Source organism: Hyperoodon ampullatus, assembly GCF_949752795.1.
Source record: "Hyperoodon ampullatus genome assembly, chromosome: 3".
NCBI classification, from domain to species: domain Eukaryota; kingdom Metazoa; phylum Chordata; class Mammalia; order Artiodactyla; family Ziphiidae; genus Hyperoodon; species Hyperoodon ampullatus.
In genome coordinates this window covers 112,575,471-112,599,362 of record NC_136916.1, presented here as the reverse complement: position 1 = coordinate 112,599,362, position 23,892 = coordinate 112,575,471, and the positions used below count along the sequence as shown (strand labels likewise).

The following is a 23,892-nucleotide window of genomic DNA, read 5'->3' as shown; positions in this document are numbered from 1 at the left end:
CAGGTGTCATACTCAGTTTTTTTCAAAACAGAGGCTGGATATACAAATACCCCTTTATATTTATTTAATTCATTTACTTAAAATTTGAATTTACTTACAAATGGGAAGGTGATGCTTTTCAGATTTAAATTACTGGGTAAAGGACACAGTTGTTGTTTTTTAAAGTAAATAGTCTGTCATAATGAAACATCCCAATATTCACCCACATTGGATAATCTGTGTTATTTTTTATTTTGTATACTAGCAGTCTACTCGGGTACCTAATTTTGAATGCTTTTATCCTATGAAACCACTGCTTTTAGAGAGCTTTTAAATCTTTTTCTTCTGTCATCTACAATAGGTAGTCTGGGTTTAATTTTAGTAGTTTTTACTTCTTGGCATAATCAGAAATATTGTGAGCATTTCTAATTTTGGTATTTCTCTCATGGAGACTAGGCATTTTAAGGTTGTGTAGTTATTGTCTCCTACACTTTGAAACTGTGGTCTGTAGAATATATAGGACTACAAAATACCAAATGTTTGTATTTAAATATAATGAATAAAGTACTGAATATTTGCATAAAGTTAGTTACCAATTTATGCTATATTAAGTAGATTTGTATAATTCCTTTGCTTTGGTAGTTAGAATCACCATAACAAAATTTTAGGCCTTTGTGGTTTTGAGTTGTCAAGGGTCATTTTTTTGGTGCATATTTGTGTTTTCTTTTAAACAAGAAAGTTCCCGCAACTGATTCAACCTCATTTCTTGGTATTTTTTTTTCCCCTAGATTTTTTAAAAACAATTAATATGTAGAAGATTATGCTGCTTCTTCCCTTTTGCTCTTAACTATTTCTTATAAGTAATATCAAATCAGCTGTTACCTACCAGGCAAGTTTCAGGATGTTTGTGCACATATGCATTCACCAACCTTTTCTTTGCACTGCCTTAAGTTTACCTTTGTTTTCTAGATTTGAGGTTACCTTGCAAGTAGTATTTGTATTTTTCTTAAGCTTATCCTTTTTTATTCCCTTTGCTTTTTCACTTCACTACCCTTTGCTACTCCAGTTAGAGCTATTCACAGATTTATTTTTCTACAAAAGTCTTTTAAAAAACTTATTAAACTTTACTGTTTTATCTAACTTCCTTTGTAAAGTATATACCACTTAAATTTTTTGTTGTTTCTGTGAGATTTAACAAAGTTTGCTCAAAATTTGACACTTTTAAAAATAAGAATTGTTAGTTTTATTAAGATGAGTACAAGCGATTCTTTAGATCACATTTTTTCTTAGAGTATTTGATAAGGTGACAGAACGGATTCCTGATATAGCATTGTTTTCATGATTAGAGTACATGAAAAGTAGATTATCTCTTTAAATCATTACTACATCTGTATTACAAACAGTATTACAGTTTGCAGATTTGACAAATAATCGTGTAAATTTCAGGCTTGAACAACCTAGTTTCAGGTAATTCAAGTTAGCAAATTTTTGGATTTAGCTTTTTACATACTGACTACCTAAGATCATAGTACCATAAGGGAGAAAGTGATGACAATTATAGTAGGAAAAGCTCAAGGTACAGTAAATTGAATTTCTGTGTACCTTTGGCTTGCGGGATCGTGATTCTTCAACCAGGGATCAAACCCGGGCCCCGGCAGTGAAAGCGCCGAGTCCTAACCAATGGACTGCCAGGGAATTTCCCTGTGTACCATTTAAATATGAGAATTTTTTATGTTTACTACATACAACTATCTATAAGGAAAAAAGGCTTTTTTTAATGTCCACTGTATAGATGCAATCAGTGAGTCCTAGGGAGTTTATAAGGCTTGTAAGCCAGAATATAATGAGTTAACAAAAATTTTTAAAGTATGTTTTCTCTAAAATCTTCCTCTTATGTCAATCTTCTTGATTGACTTAGCCTATGTGTTTTGGTATAATTTTTATTTAATAACAGGGTTAAAAAAACTCTTAGTTGTTCTTTAACAAAATGTTCAACTTCCTAATAACAGCTTTCAACTTAAACAGTAAGTTTAAAACTTAAAGTATGGAAAAGCCTTTAATGCCTAAAATAATTCGAATAGACATATTTTTATTCTGCTTCTTTTTAATGCTGTTTTTCCTTTAGTTTACTATAGGGTAAATTTATTCCAGGCACAAGTATTTACTTAAAACAAATACGGATTTGTTTATTCAGCTAAAATAGCTGAAGTATCATCCTTAGCAGATGTACAGCAATGTATGTTTTCACTTCTCCGTACTTGTCACTGCTTTTATCTTACCCTAAAAATATCAACTCTTAAAAAGTTCTTCAGTGGAATTTGAGTTTTGTTTTTTTGGTTTTTTTTGCTAATCTTAGTTGTAGACCAATGGAAGAAGGTAATGAGATGTTGAACTGTTTGGGTGGGGTGGGGGCAGAGGTGGGATTCTCTGAATGCTTTGTATGGATTATTCGAAACATTGTAGTTTGGAATATATGTATGTATTATATTGGACTAGAATGCCTCTCCATTAGTACAGTTATTTTGTGCATGCAGAATCAATGTGACAGAAGGTGCATGAATATTTTCATCAATAAAATGGCACTGACCTTTCTAGCTTGCACTTTTATGAGTAGTTCGCATGTAATTCATTCATTTGCTTTTATGATGCTGGCTGAATAATTTTTTATTAACATTTTTATAAAGATGCAGTGATCTATTTTTGTATAACATTAGATTTCTAATGTCAGTCCATTGTAAGAATATCAGTTATTGAAAGAATAATAACCTTCAAATTTGTGATTCATAGAAATGAAGCACCATTTAACTTTTGTTAGTGGTATTAAATGTTTAGAAACTTATTAGATGAGCTTTTAGAGTTTGAGTTGTGAATACCAAAACTGAGACTGCACCTTTAAAGTACTTTGAATATATGCTATTAGTACATTTTTATTATGATTATATAAAACTATAACAGTTTACTGCCAACAGCTTGCATTGCCAACTGCTGATTTTTTTTCTTTTAATAATATGCTGCATGTAGATAAAGATGACCTCTCCCCAACTACTGAGGTTTGGGATGTAGACCAGGGACTAATAAGTAAACTGAAGGAACAGTACAAGAAGGAACGAAAGGGGAAGAAAGGGGTAAAGAGTAAGTGCAGATTCTATTATAATTTTTGTATACCAATCTTTGAGAAAAAAAAATTTCTTCAGTTCTGATTTTTTGTCTACTTCTTTTTGTTTTATAAAGGGGGCAACTAACTTTAAACTTTGTCTGTTGTATAATTGAAATTTATTTGAACATAATTTAGGTTGTGTTATTGATCAAGTGGGAAATCATTTTAAATATGTGGATAAGGATGAAGGAAGGATTTCAGAGTTTTTGTCTGTATTTTAAGCTTTAAAAAGTTTACCAAACTGTAAGGAATATTGGCCTTGGGATGAAAAATAATAGAAATCTGTTCAAAAGGAAGAAAGTATAAATTTCTGTATTGTTGATACATAGGGTATTACTGCTATAACCAGCTCATGTCCAGGTTACATTTCTTAGTTTGAGAATTCCAAAATACAGTGAATAGGAAAGCCCTTTCCATAGTTTGTGCTTTCTGGCCTTAATCCAACCACAAACAACAACAGTAGCAAAAAAAAGCTCTCCTAGGTAGTATTTTCTTGGCTACTCTGATGGAGTAAGGCCAGAGGAGAGGGTAGTGGTGGCAGTAGGGTTTGTTTGGTCAATAGCTGAGTGTCTTTGGGTACCTCAGTGTATTTTTCACTGTTAATATCCTGACCAATGTATTGTAAAAGTATAAATTTAGCTACAGCACATCTCAAAGAAGTAATTCATTTCCATTTTGTGAATCAAGCTTAAGAACAGTCACATGAAAATCATCTTCAGACCTATGAGTATTAAATGGAGAAACTCAAGTTTATTTTGGGGGAACTTTATTTTGAACTGACCATTGAATCATGCCAGTCTAAATTTTTTGACTGTGTGTAGGAGAAAACAGTAGACTTCAGTGGCAAAAACCATATAGGCATTCTTTCATATTCCTTTCTCTGGTGACAAATATATTAATTTATGAAATGGCAGTTGCAGTGGAAAAGGGTGTAAGTTTCCTTCAGTGAAGCAGTTTTTGAATGGTTTAATTTACTGTGGAGGTAAATAAGGAATTTGGGGGATTTTACGTGTTGTGCACTTTTATAACCTTATGCTTATTTATGTTATTGCATGTGAATAAAAAGACAAACTGTTCTCTAAGAAGTTTCATATTTTATGTTGAACTGCTTACCATATTTTAAAATGTTTAATGCTGGGCAGGGACTGTATTCAGCTCTAACATCACTTACCTATATAATTAATGCATGTTGAGTATGGAAGTACTTTTGCATGATTTACCATTTTAATATAGACACAATGACATTAGAATTTTAGGGTTTAGATCTTTTTTTAAAGAAATAAAGTAGTTTATTTGAATATTAGATTACTTATTTTCTGTATGTTATTCATAAACTGACTTACCTGCTGAAGATTTCTTTAGAAAATGCTAGGTAGTGTTGCTTTTAATTTAAAATATAGATACCGCATTTTTTTCCTGATAGAATGTGTTTAGATCTATACACTTTTTTTTTTTTTTTACAAATTGAAGGTTTGTGGCAACCCTGCATTTTTTTTTAGCAATAGAGTATTTTAAAGTATGTACATTTTTTAGAGACATAGTTCTGTTGCACACTTAATACAGTACAGTATAGTGTACACATAACTTTTATATGCACCAGGAAACCAGAAAATTCATGTGACTCACTTTATTGTGATATTTGCTTTATTGCAGTGGTCTGGAACTGAACCCTCAATATATCCAAGATATATGCCTGTACCTTTTTGAGGTTTAGAAAGAAGATATGTCAACTTAAGGTTTTTTAATTGTAGGTTTTACATTTTTCTAAAAAATGTTTTTTATTGAAAAAATACCTGTTTAATTAAGAACTATTAGAAACAGATGAACTGAAACTAAAGTCTAAAATCCCCATAAAATTTTAATTTAATTAATTTTCTTTTGTAGGATCATAATATGCAGTTTTGTTATTTGCCTACTTAGCTAACAGTTCACAGAAAATACCATTTCATGTCAATAAATATTCCACTGTATAACGTTTTCCAATTTCTTTATACCAAGCTACCCTGTTGTCAAGCAGAATATTGCAGAACCTAATATGTGAAATGGGTGAGAGGGAGCTACTGTGATTAAATCAGGATCTGGAGACCTCAGAGCCATGCCCTGAGGTTCTCATGTCTCAGTACAATTTTATTACCAAAATGTGTACTGTGTTATTCAACCAGTCCCCTTTAATTTTGATTTTGTATCTGTTTTCTCAAAAAAAAGAATTAACTTTATATAGCCATAAAAATAGCACATGCTTATGATTCAAACAATACAAGTAGTATGTAGAGACACAAAAAAGTAAAAATCACCTTCAGTCCTACAACTCAGATATTAATATTTGGCATATATTCTTCCAACTTCTTCTAAATGTCTTTATACAGAAACCTCCTTTAACAGTTTCCAACAAGAATATCATATTGTTTTTAACTCATTTTTTCTTAATTTTCATAGTCATCTAAATAAAATATAATTTTAGTGGTTACATAGTATTTCATTTTGTGGATTTAACGTAGCCTCCATTAGTTAATCCTTCAGATTGTTTCTCATTTTTACTGTTTTTAAAAACACCAGTGCTTTTAAGTTTACCCATGTATGTAGATATAAAGATGAGGTTTCCGACACTGTCTCAGGAGTGGATAATTAGGAAATAATAAATTATGTTTCTCTTTACACTTCCTTTGTGAATTAGTTAAATAAAAACTTTTTGCTCTTTAATATAGAGTTCACCTTGAAAATGTTGGCTCTGAATCCCTTCCATGGAAATAAATTTTTTTAAATTGATGGATAATAAACTTAGGTCTTAATCCAGGTAGAACATCATGTTAATGCTAAGATACAATTTTACATGAAAAGATAATTCGTGAATTTCCTTAGCATTCTTATTATCTATTTTTGTTGGGTTTTCTTCGGATATTTTCGCAGATGTGGCTTTGTATAAGTTAGAATAATAAACTTTAGCCTTTTCTTTTTTTTTCTTTATTCCAAAATGTGAATGAATCACACCTGTTGGATCATAGAACTAAGTTTCTACAGAGTTTTTTCCAGCTTCTTAAAGGGAAGAAAATTATTTGCTAACTTTACCATATGAAATCAGATACAATCCAATCTAAATGCCTTTTTTTTTTTAACGGGAGAAAAAGTGGTGAGAATGCCAACTTTTTAACTTTGTAAAGACTCAACCATTATTTGACTCTTAAAAATGGAAAGACTTCTAAAATCAAGAGCCAGGAAGCTAATGTTTATCTATCTTTCAGTTTGTTCACTCCATTTCACCCTTCTTTTTTCCCACCTAAGGCAAAAGAAAATAAAAGTGACATCCTTGCCTTGGACTGTAGATACAATTCAGTATTAATTTTCTTTTTCTTTTTCTTACTTTTTCTATTAGTATTTCTAAGAGTCAACACCATGAAACAAAAGAGACTTGATACAGTTATTCTGGTCTCAAGCTTCAGAAGGGTTAAGCTTCCTTTTCCTTGTAACTTTTTATTTTGACATAACTTCAAACTTAAGGAAAAGTTGCAAGAATAGTGTAAAGAATTCCATGCACTTTCACAGTTTCTTTAAATGTTAACATTTTACTACATTTGCTTTATCCCTTCTCTCTTTAAATATGTACCTTTATTATTTTGAACAGTTCAGAAAACTGAGTAAGTAGTAGACATGTTGATCCTTAGATACCTTAGTGCATGTTACTTGACCACAAACACATTCTCCTATATGACCACAGTACAATGATGAAAATCAGGGAATTAAGTGATATAATACTATTATCTAATCTAAAACTCTGTTTTCTGTAATCTTTAAATATTAATTTCTAGGCTTTCTGTAATTGGGAAAGGGAGTGAGGGGGGGTTCTGAATTAATCTTTTGTTACAATCTTGGTGTGATAGGATTTTTCTAGCTTTCTGTGGTCTCCTTTTTTGCAGTATTTTATGTCTCAGTAAAAACATGTAAATCAGTAACAAAAATCACACTGTGTATAGCAACTGAAGTAAGGGTAAAGCATCTGAAATTTGGAACTTTTATTTAGAATATGAAGGAGGAGGGTAAAAATCTTTTAAGACTTTGGTATTTGTTTCGGTTTTCAACATGGAAAGTTTAAATTGTGGATTGTAATATGTTTTCCTTTAATAGATAGTCTTATTCTTGCTTATTGTTATTCCTATGCTATTTTATACTTATAAAATTGAGGCTTATAAAGATTAGATTATTTCATGTCCTTTCTTCAAAAGATTTCTGTTTCAAAGATTCACATATAAATGAGCATCCCTGGATCATTTTCTAGTTTTCCTTTTTTAAAAAAAGTTTCATATTAGTATTTGTCGTTTGCTATTCCAGATTCAGGATGACAAACTGTCAAGAGGGAATGTAATATTTTTGTAAATTGTAACTTAAGTCCGATCATCTATATATTAGGCATTTTAGAACATTTAAGGTGAAATTATTATTTTGTAGCAGTAACTTTCAGTAAGCCTATAAAAGCACCTTGGCACATACTATAAAATGACTGTGATGATTAACCTGCTTCTGTTTTGGAGAGAGTCCATAAAACTGTTCACTATTCTCTTGCATCAAATCAAAGACGAACAGTTGTTTCATAGTTAAGGGATATTATTTTCAGCTAAGAAATGCAGTTGTTTTATATTTCTGGCTTCAATTTCACACTTAAAAAACAGACCGCTCTTCAACTCAGGTTTCTTTCTCTTTTTTTTCTCCCCCAAGAAAATAATTCAGGTATTTTGACAAGGGGGAGAAAGTATTTTGATGCTCTTTCAGTCAGGACACATTTTTAAACTGCAGAATCACTTTGCAGCTAAATTATTTTTTCCTTAATATTGTGATGTCATTTTTTTTAAGATGACATTTGTCATGTCAAAGCTTTCTTTTAATTAAGATGATAGTCAGAAAATAAAACAGATGAAGCAAACATGACATAACTAAACCTTATTCTAAAATAAACTTATCTTTCCAGATTGCCTGCTAAACATTTGGTTTCACTTCAGAATATAAGGCTGATTAACAAAGGGAAAACAGTAGATTCAGTTAAAAAAAAAATTACTGTTTTACTTAAAATAATAGAGTCATGGAAAGATAGATTTCATGTCATGAGTGTGTATGTTTGTGAGTGTGAATTTAAAAACACTAACACAGCAGTTGTCAGTCCATAGTTTGGCTTATACATGGCATACTGTTTTTCGTTTTCCTAGAATCTGTTTAGATGATTGTGCATTTGTATAGACTTGATGGTCGTGGTTAAGAGGTAGATGGGTGGTTTTATAATTCATAGTGGTAAAAGAACAGTTTTTCTTGGTGTTACAATTAGAAAGAGTGTTTCTTCTATAGATTAGAGTAATAATTGAGAATCAACTTTTGTTTAATTAATACTTAATGAGTCTTCAATTATGCCCTTGAATATTTTTATAATATTATGTATAACATTCTATTACACTAATATGATTACAATTTTCTCATTATTGCTAATCAGACTTCAAATTTTTTATTTGAAATTGCATTTCATTACAATTACTGTATTTAGAATACAGGATAGATTTAGAAAGAGAATGAAAGAGCATTAAATGTAGTTAGTTGAAAGATGTTCTACAAAGTCGGTGCTAAATAGGACTGTTACAGCTGGTTAAGAAATCTGCTTTCATCTTTTAGCAGTTTTTGAGAAACTAGAATTAAAGCAGGGACATTCCATCTTTCCTAAACTTGCCACTGTGCCAAACAGAAACTAATGTTTGGCTATAGTATGCAAGCCAAAAAAAAAGTAATAATTATATAATTTGGGATCCTCAGTTTGAACATTAATTAACTTTCATGTTGTCTCCTGCTTTCCTTTTCTTCCATATTTCCCAGTCCATGTGTTCAGGAAGATATGACTTACCTGTAGTGATAAAACTTTTTCTTGTCTCTATTATATTTAGCTATCATATGATGAAATTATTTATAAGTAATATCTAATACAGTCAAATTTATGGTATACATAAGTATGATAAGAGTGAGCAGAGAAAGATCAACAGAGGCTCACAGAGGAGATGGAAGCATGTGCAGGAAGTATTCTCACCTTTCTAAGGGATAGGTAAGGACAGATATGACAAAATATGGTAGAAAGAACCTTGGTGAATATTGATACTATAGGGAAACTGCTCTGATTTGAAAATTAGGGAGATTTGTATTGTGGAGCACTAAAAGATGAGATTGGTTAGGAAAATAGGATCAGCACATATGAAGCACATACAGGGTTAAGTACAAGGTTTTAGTTAGCTTTGATTCAAAGAGTGTTGAAGTGCTGTTTGTGTTTTCAGAGTAAGGAGTGATATGATAAATGTGATAATTTTGGAAAACTAATATAGCTGTAGTATTCAAATTTGATTAAAGACAAATGGAGCTGGGAGAGAGGAAAGCCAATTAGGAACCTTCTGCAGTAATTCATAAGAATGAAAGCTTTGACTAGAATAAAGTCAATAGCAAGAAAGAGATTAATCTGAAGAATACTTTTTTTAATAATATGTTTTATTTATTTTTAATTTTTTAAATTTACTTTTGGCTGCGTTGGGTCTTTGTTGCTGTGCGCGGGCTTTCTCTAGTTGCGGCGAGCAAGGGCTCCTCTTTGTTGCAGTGCATGGGCTTCTCGTTGCGGTAGCTTCTCTTGCTGTGGAGCACAGGCTCTAGGCGCACAGGCTCAGTAGTTGTGGAACACGGGTCCTAGAGTGCACGGGCTTTAGTAGTTGCGACGTGTGGGCTCAGTAGTTGTGGCTTGCGGGCTCTAGGGTGCGCAGGCTTCAATAGTTGTGACGTGCAGGCTTAGTTGCTCTGCAGCATGTGGGATCTTCCGGACCAGGGATCGAACCCGTGTCCCCTGCGTTGGCAGGCGGATTCTTAACCACTGTGCCACCAGGGAAGTCCCTGAAGAATACTTTAAAGGAGGATTCTATTTAAAAACAGATCGGGGCTTCCCTGGTGGCGCAGTGCTTGAGAGTCCGCCTGCCGATGCAGGGGGCGCAGGTTCGTGCCCCGGTCCGGGAGGATCCCACGTGCCGCGGAGCGGCTGGGCCCGTGAGCCATGGCCGCTGAGCCTGCGCGTCCGGAGCCTGTGCTCCGCAACGGGAGAGGCCACAACAGTGAGAGGCCCGCGTACTGCAAAAACAAAACAAAACAAAAACAGATCTCCCCCCTCTCCTCATTTATAAGTTGAAAAGGAATTCTTAAGATGTGATTGCAGGGCTTCCCTGCACTGTAGAGCCCGCAAGCCACAATTACTGAGCCTGCGTGCCACAACTACTGAAGCCCACTTGCCTAGAGCCCATGCTCCACAACAAGAGAAGCCACCACAATGAGAAGCTCACACACTGCAACAAAGAGTAGCCCCTGCTCGCCACAACTAGAGAAAGCCCGCGAGCAGCAATGAAGACCCAACACAGCCAAAAATATAAATTAAAAAAAAAAAAGATGTGGTTGCAGAATTTTAAGAACAAAAATCAAGTCAATGATGTTGGTACTCATAAGTGGGAAAGTTATAAAGGAGAGCTATTTTGTGAGAAAGGATAACATTCATCTTCTTTCATGTTGAATTTCACTGATGGTTAGACTTCCAGTTGGCAGTTTTTCATTTATTAGAGAATTTGTTTACAGTCACTTCATTGTTCAGGAGGAAAATCCTCAGATAATAACTGAGTTTTCTCCATTATAATTACTTTAGGAAATTCAGACTACTTGACATTTTCCATACAGTAGAGTTGCTTAAGCATTTCAAAGAAGCTAGGGATTACTGTGAAATAGAGTTAATAAATGTATAAGATTCCACCTATTTCCATTAAGCCTTATAATCTCACTATCTGGCATTCTGTTAGGGATACATAAATGAATGATAGTTCCTATAGAATTACTAATATTCTCATAGCCATAGTGAAATTTAATAATTATGTAGTCTAATTAGTCCATTAATGTTGACATTAGTAAATAAGGTCATAAAGTGTGGCCTTGGATTTGCCTATTTTAATTGTTTTTACTTTATATTGACTATAAAGCATTTTCTTTTGTCTTTTCAAATTATTTTTTCTGACATTCTTAAAATTATTTTCTTTCAAAATACATAAGAGAAATGATTCTCCTGTCATTTCTGAATTTCACAGTTAAAGAGATCCCACAGTACTGTAGATGCTACTGAGTTTTGCATATTTGGGCCTGAATTATCCATGCAACAGCTGAAATTCTCTCCTCAAACTTATGGCCTATGACAATGTTGACTTTTTATACTAAGATGAGAAACTAAGAGAGCTCATGGGTAAATCAGGTTTTTCAAATTTGGGAAAAGTGAAAAACATTTTGAGGAAAATGGGAGTTGATTTGTTAATGACATATTTGTGTGAATATGGCAGGAAAATATCCACATAAACACAGGGAAAGTTAATTGTTTGTTGCACCCTCATAAAAATCATTTGTACTAATTTCTTTGTTAATGTTTTAAAATAATGGATTAAGTTGGAAAAACTCACGTTTTATTCTTTACACTGTTAAATGGTAACTTAAACACCAAAATTTTTTGTTTTAATGGTACCTTCTGTGTCTGTGAGCTTAGAACTTTGGTTGTGTGACAGAAGACTCAATTTTATGTATATATGTATCTCCACAAAAATAGTGAATATCTTAAATATTTAAATTATTTATTTGGGGGGTTGGTATGGAAAATTGAAGACATCTTTGATTATTGGAGATTTTTATAACTGGAACTTCTTAAAAATAGCCTCTTTTGTTAGTAAGTAGGTTTTTAAGGCTGCTAGCAAGTCAAGCGGTAGCTGTTACATGAACCTCTGCTGCTGACATTAATTTACAGGGGTCAACAGGACAAAACTCTACGACATGATAGCTGATCTGGGAGATGATGAGCTGCCCCTCATGCCTTCAGGATTCATAAATCAGTCTAGGTCAGCCTCTACTAGAACTGATCATGAAGGTGCAAGAGCAGAGGAAGGTACAAAATTTAGCTATCATGTTTATGTACATTGCAGAAGACATAAATTCCAAATCACATCTCCTTAATATTATAAACTTGCTGCTGTTTTAAATGATCAGTTTATATGATCTTCAGAGAAGGTGTTGGGCAAGCACCTGGTGTAATTGTCCTAAGAGATTTTGAAATTTTTGGCTTCTGTGTCTTTATAATTTTTTTGTTTGTTTTTGATGTTAGGTGGAGTTGTTTCATATATCATTTCAAAGTACCTTTCTGAACTGTGACTTTAGCTTACAGATCTAGTAGCAGAGAAATAGTAGACTTGAAATAGTACATATGGAAAAGAACTATTTAGTCATTTTATCATATTGCTTACATTTAGGAACTAATAATAACTGTCACTGATTAGGAGACAACTAAGTGCCAGAGATTGTGCTTGGAACTTTACATGTATTTATGTATGTATGTATGTATGTATGTGTGTATATATATATATATAAAATTGCCTGATTTAATCATTTTAGAATAAGGCAACATCATTATTCTTTAACCTGGTACCAGGTATATACTACCTGTAATGAATTTTCTAAAGTTTACCTAAACTCGAAATGTTCAGGAAATGAAAATACTATTTAGGCATTTTTTTCCATAATTGATTTTAGCTGAAGATACGTAGATGTACTTGAGTAATTTATAAATCTAGGTCTAGATAGTTATAATTCTAAGTAATGAGACTGAATTCTTACCAAAGGTTTATTGTGATACATATATAAAAGATAATCCATTATCTAATAATTTGGCATATAGATTGAATTTCATTGATATTTCTGCTTTTGCTCTGTAAGGTAATTTGATACCCCAGTCAAAAAATTTTGAATACATCTTATTCTCTTCTAAGGGTTCTCTACTAGTACATTTTCCTTAAAGTTAAATAATTTTGCATTTTTCCTTTACAGTCAATCATCTCTGCATGCATTTACCACTTGCCATAATCTAGGAATATTTGAGGAAGGATAAAGAAAATCACTAAAATAATAAAACCAAAACAAAACATATTAAAGCATGAAAAGCAACAGGAAAAGTAAAAGTCTATTGATTTTTCCTCGATCTCTTTCCCACTGTTAAGCTATTTTTCTGTTTTACTTTAGGAAGTATTTTCTAAAATGCATATACCAGCTCCATTATTCTTCATTTTATGCATTTAGTAATGGTTTACCAAACAGTGTATAGGAAAACTTGCTAAAATTTTTGTAGTTAACACTGTACATAAACTGCAGATTTTACAGCTTAAGGCAAGGCCATATTAGCAGGAATTAGGGACCCTTTTAAATGTTTCAAACCAATGACCTATAGAAAAAAACCAGTCAAGACTCATGCTACACAAAAACCAATTTAGTACTTGTATGTATGTTTGTGTCTAATTGTGCTTTTTAAAGAAAAAAATGTAAGTCAGTGATCTGACTATTAATAGTGGAAGGTCTAGGAGGTGGGAAGATAAGCATAACGTTATTAGACTTTTTAAAGGGTAAATATTATTAGAATCTGTTACTAAAAAAGATTTAAGTTCAGCTTTGACTTAGAGCTAAGAAGGGAACATTAGAGTTCATAATCTCTTATTTTCAGTGGCCATCTCCAACTTTATGCATTCCTATTGAAGGCCGTGTCATACCTCATTGTATAAAGAAAAAAATGTCTGTTTTCAAGGAGAGAAACTTACACATTACAACATTTTAGACTATTTTTAGTTAAGACTTAAGGTATACCATGTTGCCACTGGCATGGATGGAATCAGTTACTGAGCTGTGTTCTTTAGATTTGATAAAATTGAAGGAGATAGGAAGAGTTTGATATGTGAGCTACAGGTTTCCTTGGTCATTAGTGTCCATAAAAAGGAGGATTAATTTAAAAAGTACACAAAGGACCTTGTTGTAAGACCTCGTTTTGTAGACCCTAAGGTTTCCGTAAAGGGAAATGCTAATATGATAATAGTTTTCTTAAATTGCTTGATGAAATCTTTTAGGCTATCTAATAAAAGGTATCATAATTTATATCATTAAAAACTGCTCCTTTTAATAATTTTTCTTTGAATTGCTAATAACATTTTTATGCTTATGTAATCGTGCTATAGGTAAATTATGTTAACATTAATAAAATGAATTTATAGAATAGAAATTAATTCCCTCTGCAAAGAAACAAGGGCAGATAAATTGAGTATTTATTATGATTGCTATATGCCACAGAAATGGGTGATTGTGCAAAGGAGAAGTACAGCTTAAAAGATTTTTTTCACCGAGATGTATATGTAGTAAATGCTGAGTGAGCAGGGTAGCTTGCTATATAAAAATGGATATATGTGTATAGAGATAGGGAACTGTAGTTATGTGATTAATTAGAAATTGGTATACTTTTTATTTAATACAATTAATCTAAAACTCTAATAAAACTAGCTAATATTGCTTAGACACTTCCCTTCACACGCTCTTAAACTGGTCAGTAACTGATAAGAAATATCTCTGCAAAAAGAATATGTAATAATGCAGAATAATTAGTTACCATGTTAAAGTTACCAATACTTTATTGGGCATTTATCAAAAGTTCTGTTATTCAGTGTTTGTATAATTGTGAGTGGGAGGAATTGCGGCATTTTGTTCTAACTTGTCTTAGAAACAAATTCTGAGCTTAAAAGAAAAATATGTCTTTGTACTGGCTAAAAATGCTTTGAGAAAGTAATACCTAATGAATTTTATATAATTGTTCTTAAACATAATTTTAAACAATTGATTTTATAATTCTCAGCTTCTTCTGGTATTACCAATAACTGCATACTAGATAGTGGTAGGAAGGATCAGTGCTATAGATTATTTAGATTCAGTAGGTATAGTCATTATAAAATTAATTAAATACTACTATCCCTATGTGTATTTTCTATCCGATTTACCCTGTATCAGTTGCTGACACACAGCTTCATTTTAGAAATGTCATTCAGGACCCTATATGAATCAAATCATATAGCTTACTTTGATATTACAGATTACTTTAATAAATAATAAGATATTCTAAATAAGGATGAATTTTACTTTTGCCGTAGTATATATCTAGGAGAAGTTGACTTGTATCTTCTCAGAATATTCTCAGTAGTATTAGTGATGACTGACAAATTTTATGACATCTGTTATGTTTCCTATAGTGTATTAAATTTATATCATCATCTTTTATAGGAATTTTTCAAAATTGATAAATAGCTTGAATTTTTATTTTTCCCTTTTAAATTTGCTCATGGATTTTAAATATGTATTGATATGTTGAGTTGTTTTGTATTACAATGATTTATGTACTTTCCCCTTGTATTTTAAGATTAAAAGTTTGCTTTCAAAGCATGTTTGAAATGATACGGAGAATTATTGCTTATACTATAACTGTAATAGCAAAATATATAGTAGTGTAGTTATTCTAATTATGGCAGTGTTTGATTTTAATTGGTCCAAGTATCAGAAGTTTAAAGTGCTATCCATAGTCAGTATAGATTAGTTATTTTATTTTAGAAGTATAATGGTAAATAAAAGGGAAGTTAAAATAAAAAAATATAGTCAAAGTTTGAAAGCTGGAAGCCATTCTGAAGATCACATACATTAACCTTTTAGGGAAAGAAAATGGACAGTGATGGTAGAACTGCCCTTTTCCTAGACCATTGCTGTTACTGAAGAAATCTGAGCAATTTAAGGCTTCACTTTAGTAAGCTGATACACTGTATTGCAGACTGGAAACCATTTACATGTGAATACTTATATTAATTTTTACCAGGGACTAGAATACCTAGCACTTTCAAGCAAATATGATAGAAAGCAAAAGGACTTAGCAACAACCTATTATGTTTTAAAAATAGTATAATTATAGTTGTACCAAAGTGATAAGTGATGTAAATAGACAAAGCTTTTGTGCCCCATCTCCCACCCTGAAATAATATATCTAGTGCACATTTGATTTGTGGGAAATTATGCTTAGTTCCAAAATAAACACTTGTTTATTACTACACAAAAATAGGATTTTTTGAGTGGAAGAAATGAGGGAAAGTGGGAAAAGAATTAATTATATTACTGAATATTGTAACTGTTAAGTACTTACATTTCCCCCACAATATTGTCTTGTACTGTATGATTTTTCAGCATTTAAGAAGCGGTTTTGTTCTTTATAGCTGAACCAATAACGTTTCCATCTGGAGGAGGCAAGTCATTTATTATGGGTTCTGATGATGTTTTGTTAAGTGTACTGGGCCTTGGAGACCTTGCAGACTTGACGGTAACAAATGATGCAGACTATAGTTATGATGTAAGTGCAGTTTTATTTTTAATTTTTTAATGATTTAATAGAAGGCTCCTTATTTTTTGGAAACACTTATAAAACAGAATTAATGTCAAGGTGCATGGAAAAGATAAGTTTAAGTGTGACATTGTGTTTATTTGAAGTGACGTAGTTTTTTTCTTATAACTACTTTCTTTGTGGTGTTTAAATTTTTTCTTAGGTATTGTGGTGGATTAGTTAGGAGTTTGGGGTGATTGATTACCTTAAAATATTGGTTGATAAATATCTACCTGAGTAGTCAACTCTCAATTACCTACTCAAATTAAGCCATATTTTGCTGTTAAGAGAAAAATAGGTAACCCGAATCACTTATTTGCCTTCAGGATAATTCTTAAAAAGCACGTTTTATTGTTGAACTTTTTTTTTAAAGGATAATGTTAGAGTTAGTTTGTCATTTCCTGAATATTTAGTCCTTCATTTGAGGGATGGGGAGAGGATGGAGAGGATGTGGGAAGGACAGTGTTAGAGGTGAAACTAGTCTTGGATTAAATTTTTTATAGACAATAAACACTCAATTGAGAGTTAACTATACTTGTTTAGATTTTGTATTAGTGAATTTGCAGTTTTTCAGCAAATTAATTTTTTTCCTTTTATAACAAAGTCCTTTTTTCTACATTTTACACTTATGTTAGAATGCTTTTTTAGAGACATCAGCCTTGGTGGGCTGGATTATTCTCATTAATACTTTTAAAGTATATAAGCAACTAAATTCCAATAAACTTTTGACTACTTTAGAAGTGGTTTCACAGCCTGTCTTTACAGATGGAGAAATGAAGGTAAAAAGATTAACCTCTTATCAGTATCAATAAAGTGTCTTTAGTTCAGACTTTTGGAAAGTACTTGCTGCCTTGAAAAATGTCACATGCTGATTTTCTAAATGACAGCTGTATTGTTAATGTTGTATCCTTGGATTTTTAGTAGTAATTTATATAATTTTTATTGTTTTCATGTAAAGTATTGCAGCATGGTGGTAGTTTTGTTTTGTTTTGTTTTTGTTCTCATTTGATGTTTAGGACTTTGGGTTTACCCTGATGATTAGGTAAAACAGATTAAGGGACTCATTTGATCTAAGTATTTGAAAGCTAATGAAATTATTCTTCTTAGTTCTTATTAAATGATAAAGATTTGTTATAAAGTTTTTAAGGTATACTAAATTTCCGCTGGACATTTTATTTTAGCAAAGCAGTTTTGAATATATATTTTAAACACGCCAAAACAAACAAAAATTCCACATGCCTATCAATTAACTACTTTTACCACTAAATATCCCACTCTTTCTTTTTAGTTGCCTGCCAATAAAGATGCCTTTCGAAAGACATGGAATCCCAAGTATACACTACGTAGTCATTTTGATGGAGTACGGGCATTAGCTTTTCATCCTGTAGAACCTGTGCTGGTTACTGCCTCTGAGGACCATACTCTGAAACTATGGAACTTGCAAAAAACAGTTCCTGCCAAAAAGCAAGTATTTTAATGTTAGCCTATTCTTTTTCCTTCCGAATTTGCTAATTATAAATAATTATTATTCTTTATGGTCCCATATCTTTTATGTACTCATTTGATCTTTCCTAATGACCCTTGTATGTCAACCAATGATTTACCATTATTTATCTTCTCCCCCCCCCCTTTTTTTCCCCCTCTTTTAGGAGTGCCTCTTTAGATGTAGAGCCTATCTACACATTTAGGGCCCACATGTAAGTTTTATTGAATTAGGACTTAATTAACAATGATAGTTATTGTTAACTATTATTTATCAATTGTAAAACCTTATAATTTTCTCGTAATGTTTGTTTTATATTAGGAAAGACATACTGAACAATATTTCATTTGATTAATAATTGTATTAGTGAGAATATAATCAGTACTGTTCAAATGTACATGTTTACCTAAACAGTTTTAGATACCACATAAATTTACAGAGAGGTTGGGGGGGTGCAGATATGAGTTTCTCCTTAGGCTTTATAAGTAATTTCTTTCCTCTTTTCCTATAATAGTGGTCCTGTTCTATCATTAGCTATTAGTTCTAATGGAGAACAGTGTTTTAGTGGTGGTATTGATGCAACTATCCAGTGGTGGAATATGCCTAGTCCTAATGTGGATCCATATGATACATATGGTAAGTAAAAGGCTCAAGATGTCTTTTTTAAAGTGAATGGGGCTGACAAAAATAATCACCTCAAATATTATAAGATTATTTAAATATGTATTAGTCTCTTCATTTAGTCCTTCCATTTACTAGTAATATGCTTTATTAAAGAGAAAAATTAAGAAATATCATGCCATGAATATTTTAGCCTGCGAGTTGGTACTTCCTCTATGGTGTTCAAAAATTAAAAACTGTATTAATTAAAACATTAATTTCAGTACTAGTTACAGAAAGGAGAATAAAATTTAATATAGGGAATAATTTTTAAAACTTAAATACTTTATGTAGTTCAAAAAATATTTAGTGGGAGATGACAGAAACAAATCAGGGACGTAAGGGTATAAATCAGTCAACTTGAGGGACAAAAAATTCCTTAATTTAAAAAAAACCTTTTATTCCCAAATGCCACTTTTCGAATCTGGCTAACAAATACCTGCACATGTATTCAAATATATTTACAAGGGCATTGTTTGTAATTATAAAAAATTAAAACAAAATGAATGTTTATTCGTATGAGAATGGTTAAATAGTTATCTACTTAATGGTTGGTTCATTTAAAAAGAATTTAAAGGACTTCCCTGGTGGTCCATTGTTGAAGACTCTGCACTCCCAATGCTGGGGGCCCAGGTTTGATCCCTGGTCAGGGAACTAGATCCCACATGCCACAACTAAGAGTTCACATGCCACAACTAAAGATCCCACTCGCTGCAATGAAGATCCTGTGTGCCACAACCAGCACAGCCAAATAAATAAGTAAATATTTTTTTAAAAAGAATTTAAGAGCTCTTTGGTCTTTTTATTTAACACACACTTGGTGCCTAAATTTGCCAGATGTCAAGCATACATCAAATAAGAATTAGTCTAATAGAAAAAACAGACTTTAAACACAAACAAGGTGATGGATAGTTACAAATTGTGGTAAGTGGTATGAAGATACAGTACTATGAGAGAGAGTAACAGCCAAAGTCTTCTTTAGATATAGTCTAAAATAATCACATTCAAGCCAAAATCTGAAGAACAAAAGTTAACTTTTAGTAAAGAGTTTTAAGCCAGGAAGCAACTTGGAAATGTAGAGTTTAAAAAGATAACTCTGGCTGTTGCAAGGAGAATAGATTGGGGGTGGGAAGAGTGGAGAAAGGAATACCAATGTGAAGTTGTAAAGTTGTAACGTAGTGATCTGGTAGACTAGGTGAGAGATGATGTTGCCGAGATTAGAGCAGGTAGTAGAGCAGTTGGAGAGAAATAGATTTAAGACATACTGGGGAGATAGGGTAGAACAGACAGAATGTATTGATAAATTGGGTTGAGTGGATATAGTGATGGATGAGTGGCTCTTGTTTATTTTTTAACAGCTTTATTGAGGTATAATTCACATATGATAAGATTCACCTTTTTGAAGTATACAGTTCAGTAGTTTTTACCATATTCACAGGGTTGTGCAGTCATTACCACTATCTAATTCAGAACTTTTTCATTACCACACCTGCATTTTTGACATGAGCAACTGAGTATACAATGATAGCATATTGAATGGGAACAGAACAGGTGTGAGAAGATAAAGGATGCTGAGTTTGGGTTTTTATGCATGTTAAGAGATGGCAATATCAAGTAGGTACCATCAGTGTCAAGATGTGAGAATGGGTGGCATTACATAGGGAGAATGTGTTGTATAGGGTAGGAAGAGAAGGCAAATCCTGAGGAGCTCTGACATGGCGGGTGGGGTGGCTAGAGCAAGAGAGCCAACCAAAAAAACTAAGAAGGCATGGCCTGTGAGGTAGGTGGGTGTCCAGGAAAATGTGGAATCATGCAAGCATACCATTTTGAGAAGAAATGGTATGCACTTTCAAATGTTGCTTAGAGGTCTAATAATATAAGGATAGAAAGGTTCTTTTTTATAAGTAACAAATAGATCGTCCAGGTTTGGGCCAGACAGAGGTTGGATGTTGGGGCTAAGACCAGAAGGTAAAGGGACCTCTGGATGACCTTTCAAGGTACACTCTATAGATGAAAAGCACTGTGATGAAAAGAAGGGAAAGGAGGGAAAGGAGGAAGGAAGGAAGGGAAATGTTATTAAATTTGATAGAATAGACTTTGTCATTGGTGATTTTAGCAAGGGTTGTTTTGGTGTGGTGATGGTATTGGAGTGATTGAGAGAGTAAATGGGACTTAAGAAAGCACATTTACTCAATATGGTTTTCTATTATTTGGTGGGAGGGTGGTGTAAGGTTTGTTTATTAGGCTGAGAGATTTTGGAGCGTTTTCGTTTGCTGTGGTAATGATCCCAGGGAGGAGGATAATCTGTGTAGTAGAAAAACTAAACATGAAAGCAAGTTAGTGTGTTGAATGGAATCCAGAATACCTGGTGGAATTAGCCTTTTGAGGGAAGGAGGATAATTCCTTAGTTGTATCTGGAAACACGGAGAAGATGGTTTTAGATACGAGTAGATTTATAGGTTGGGTGGCAGAAAGGTAGGGGAAAAGTTTCTATTTCAACGGTGTATTTCCCCAGTGAAGTATGAGAGAAAATCATTCATGAGTAAGGGAGGTTACGAACTGTGAGTATTGCAGAGATGATGAGAAATATCTGTGCAAAGTGGGAATTTAGTAGAGAAACAGGATTGTAGGACAAATGATGTACAATGTTATTAGCCCCCATTGTCCATCAAATGAATGGTTAAGTAAAATGTAGTATATCCATACACTGGAATATTATTTGGCAATAAAAGGAAATGAAGCACTGATACATGCTACAATGTGGATGAACCTTGAAAACATTACGCTAAGTGAAAGAAGTCACAAAAAGCTATTTGTGTAAAATGTCCAGAATAGGCAAATTTATAGAAACAAAGTAGAATAATGGTTGCCTAGGGCTGCAGAAAGGCAGAGAGGAAGATTGGGGGGAAATAGCTAACAAGCAATGAAGGTGTCCTAATGTTGCTGTGGTGATGATTGCACAACTTGTTGAATATACTAAAAAACATTTAATTGACACTTTATATTGGTGGGTTTTATGGCATGGGAGTTACATCTCCATAAAGCTGTTTTTGTTTTTTTAGTTTTTTTAAGTGTGTGTTCCTTTTAGAAAATTGCAAAAATGTAGGAAAGTATTGGAAAGGGGAATAAAAATAACCCATAACTCCACAGCATAGAGATGGCTATGTGCACTTTGGTTTATCTTATTATGACTGTATGTGTAGTCTTTATACTTAGTTATGTAGTAAGTTATCTTTATATACAAAAGCATTTTTTTAAAACTTCTTTCGGCTAACTTTTGTTTGTTTCTTTTGTTACAGAGCCAAATGTTCTAGCTGGCACTTTAGTTGCTCATACAGATGCTGTCTGGGGTCTTGCTTATAGTGGCATAAAAAATCAATTACTGTCATGTTCAGCAGATGGCACTGTTAGATTATGGAATCCACAAGAAAAATTGCCATGTATTTGCACTTACAATGGAGACAAGGGTGAGTAAATTTTGCCTCTTTGAAAAAAGCTAATTTTTAAAAAAATTTGGAAGATAAAAAAGACAAAGTAGTTGATTTACTATTTCCTGACTGCTTAAAGAGATAATCGAAAAATTTATAAAGCTGTGATAATCTTTTTTATTCCTAGTCATTTCTTTTATAAATAAGAAAGGTGCTTTGCAAGTATATCCTGTAGCTCAGTGCTTTTTTTGACCTTTTTCAGGACATGTCCTATGTGAAGAATAGAATTATTTGTATTTAACAGTAGAGTAGACAAATGAGGCTACTTATAGGAACAGCAGGAGGCCCTCCACCAGCTCCATCCAAGTGGCTGCTTACAAAGATTGAAGGGATCACAGTCTCAAGCATACCTGTAAACCACATATGAGCACACTGGTTGAGAAGTCTAACCATAATCATTGAAATAGCACCCTTAACTGGAAAGTACAAACTGAGTTACACAAGTAATTTTTTTAAATCATACCTTTTATTTTTACTAAAAATAATTTTTTGTTCTAAAACATTTTAGATGAACATTTATGCTTAATTTCGTTGGGTCTCTAGATACCTTAGTGATTCTACTAATTTTTGAATTGCCTAAATAAGCTTTTGAGGTGAAAATTCATTTAGGTAATTTGTTTCTTGCTTCATCCAGGTAATTAATTGCTTACTCCAGATTTCACGTAGTTATGCATTGATCTGGACAGTTGAATTTAATATGTTAAAGAGCAAGATTGCTGCTTGGGCCACTTTAGGATAGTACTGCATCAGTGGATTCCAGAGTCCAAACCTTCATTTTCACAGATCCAAAAATTTGACTTGTATTAGCTATTTGATAAGGCTTACCAGTCTCAGACAGGTGAACAGTCTCTGAAGACAATGATGTGAGAATGCTCTTTTATCATTATACAGTAAGAAATAAAATTGAAAGTGGGCCAGTAAACTAACCTAGGTTTTTTTTTTCTCTCTCAGAAGAAAATGCGTAAGAAAACAATAACTTTTGTATATATCTACTCTTAACTTTAAGAGTCTTCTAGCTATATTTTTCTTGTGATGTTATAAAAACTCCTAATAATTGAGGAAAAGTTACCCATTATATCTTACCATCCTAACACAATTGTTTTCTTTTTCATTATTAACATTATTTGAAGAATATTCAAACTCGTTTTTCTTACTAGGAAATCAGAGATTTCTAAATTATTGTGTTTACACTGTGTCTCTTTGTGCTCCTTTCAGAGCATGGAATACCTACATCAGTTGACTTTATAGGCTGTGATCCAGCTCATATGGTGACCTCTTTCAACACTGGTAGTACAGTAATTTATGATTTAGAAACATCACAGTCATTGGTGATGCTTTCATCACAGATAGATTCCGGTAAGTTTTCTGGTAAGGTTGGAACCTTAAAAAGGATTATTTCACAATAGAGGGTAACCTTTCAATTTTTATATTTTGACTGTATTTAGGATGGAAAAATAATTACTTTCACTGTGTACTTATTATTTCTGCTGTTTCCTCAAATTATGCTTAAGAGCTTGGGTGAGTATGTGGGGACAGAGAAGTGAGTAGAGCAATGTTAAGGTAAAAGAAAGCAAGTGAAATAATTAAAAGTTTTTAATGAAAATACATGTGAAAGTAGAGAAAATATAATGAACCAAATGAACTCATCATCCAGCTCCAATAATTATGTGTAAATGGCCAAGGTTGTAAGTATAGGACATGGTATGTATTTTACAGTTTATTCGAATAGGGATCCAAATAAGGCCCATGCATTGTGATTGGTTGGTAAGTCTCTCAGGTCTCTTTTCATCTGTAGGTTCCCCCTCCATCTCTTTTATTTCCCTTGCATTTT

The 23,892-nt window shown here is 32.7% G+C and overlaps 1 protein-coding gene across 1 annotated transcript in view; it reads left to right on the top strand.

Moving 5' to 3' along the window:
* Window positions 1–23,892, top strand: part of STRN3 (striatin 3) — a gene marked incomplete at its 3' end in the record, with an annotated part of 117,332 nt that overhangs the window by 87,849 nt on the left and 5,591 nt on the right. Inside the window, exons 8-14 of the mRNA XM_079699162.1 lie at window positions 11,958–12,095; window positions 16,267–16,400; window positions 17,719–17,898; window positions 18,084–18,127; window positions 18,428–18,549; window positions 21,873–22,040; window positions 23,277–23,417. Of these exons, the coding sequence (XP_079555288.1) occupies window positions 11,958–12,095; window positions 16,267–16,400; window positions 17,719–17,898; window positions 18,084–18,127; window positions 18,428–18,549; window positions 21,873–22,040; window positions 23,277–23,417 (927 nt within the window). The remainder of the gene's footprint in view (window positions 1–11,957; window positions 12,096–16,266; window positions 16,401–17,718; window positions 17,899–18,083; window positions 18,128–18,427; window positions 18,550–21,872; window positions 22,041–23,276; window positions 23,418–23,892) is intronic.